The sequence below is a fragment of the Coptis chinensis genome, chromosome 4 (assembly GCF_015680905.1).
Source record: "Coptis chinensis isolate HL-2020 chromosome 4, ASM1568090v1, whole genome shotgun sequence".
Taxonomy (NCBI): Eukaryota; Viridiplantae; Streptophyta; class Magnoliopsida; order Ranunculales; family Ranunculaceae; genus Coptis; species Coptis chinensis.
The window spans coordinates 19,288,575-19,290,210 of NC_141459.1; the positions used below are offsets into that span (position 1 = coordinate 19,288,575).

General features: G+C 50.9%; 1 protein-coding gene across 1 annotated transcript; it reads right to left on the minus strand.

The window, feature by feature from the left end:
• Positions 1 to 234: 234 nt before the first annotated feature.
• On the minus strand, positions 235 to 1,116 carry LOC147502393 (uncharacterized). The gene has a single exon (XM_086604527.1). It carries the CDS (start codon positions 1,114 to 1,116, stop codon positions 235 to 237), a length of 882 nt encoding a protein of 293 aa, XP_086460653.1.
• Positions 1,117 to 1,636: the final 520 nt, after the last annotated feature.

The window sequence follows — 1,636 nt, forward strand, 5'->3', positions numbered from 1 at the left end:
TGAGAGAACCTTTGACATTTCTCACACTTCCTGGAGAACTCTACAGCGTCTCTTTTCATGTGCGGCCAAAAGTAACCTTGTGTTAACAACCGGTGTACCGTTGTCCGGCCCGCTAAATGACTCCCCGCGATCTCTTCGTGAAGCTCTCATCGAGCACCTCTTGAAATTTCTTCGCCCCAAACATTTTCAACAGAGCCCGTTGAAGTTCCTTCTATATAATTCTCCTCGAATCGATTATTGTACCTCAGGGCGCTGTTCCAATCTCCGCCTTTCTTTAGGGTCTTTCACCTCGACCCCCTCCAAGAACTGTTTGAACGGACCCATCCATCCATCATCACCCTCCGTCTTGATCATTACCTCTAACCTTTCCTCGGTACTCGGCCTGCTCAATTTCCTTATCTCGATTGTCCTTTCCTCAGATCCTGGAATGGCGGCGGCCACGTAAGCTAGAGCATCGGCGTGGCGGTTCTCCCCACGGTTCAGATGGATGAATCGGATTTGGTTGAACTTCGAGGCCCAAGCCCGCAGGACCCCCAAATACCTTGCCATTCTAGGACACCGAGCCGCGAATCCTCCATTCGCCTGGCATACCACCAAATTGGAGTTGGAGTATATGGTGAGTTCTCTCACGCCCAATTCTACCGCCATTCTCATTCCCGCGATCACAGCTTCATACTCCGCCTCGTTATTTGATGCTGCAAAGCCCAATTTCATCGTCTGCTCTAACCTATTGTTCTCCGGAGTGACCAGTACCACGCCTATTCCGCTGCCAGCATCTGTTGCTGATCCATCAGCAAACACCCTCCAACCATTCCTTGCATCCCAGGGGTTCAGACAATCCAGTTCCTCCTCTCCCTCAGGCTCCAAAACCATCTCCTCCCCCCATGTAGGATCCTCTGCAGGGAACTCCGCCAAGAATTCCGCCACTGCCTGAGCCTTCTCCACTGTCCTGACTTGATACTTAATCTCATATGAACTAAGCATCACGGCCCATTTCAGCATCCTCCCTGATTTTTCAGCCCTCAAAGCCTGCTTGAGGGGCAGGTTAGTCACCACGATTCGCATGGGCCGAAATGGGGGCTTCGCCGTGGCCGAGAACACCAAGGCTGTATGCATTTCTACTCGGACGTACCTAGTCGTGCATCTAATAAGGTTTTGCTCTGGAAGTACACCTGGTCTTTCTATTTTATCTACTACCCGAGCGAGGATCGAGTGAAGCAGCAACCGTGGACCCCAAGTACAAAAATAGTTTTTTCTCCCACTTTGGGCGCGGCAAAGAAATTGTCTCCTCTAAATAACTCTTAATCCCCCGGAATGCCTCTTCACACTCCGTTGTCCATTTGAAATCTGTGGTGTTCCTCAATAGTCGATACAGTGGCCTACATTTGTCGGATGACTTTGAGATAAACCTGTTGAGAGCCGCGACTCTACCTGCCAACCGCTGCACCTCATTCACTGTCTGCGGCGACGGCATCTCTACCAGCGATCTTATCTATTCGGGGTTTGCCTCTATTCCCCGCTGCGTCATGATGTACCCCAGAAATTTCCCTGTGGTGACTCCAAATGTGCATTTCTCTGGGTTAAGTTTCAGGTTGTGGACCCGCAGTATCTGGAACGTCTCCCTCAACCCCTCCAG

Coding starts and splice junctions, on each gene's coding strand:
- LOC147502393 (XM_086604527.1), bottom strand. CDS start 1,116: ATGCATACAGCCTTGGTGTTCTCGGCCACGGCGAAGCCCCCATTTCGG.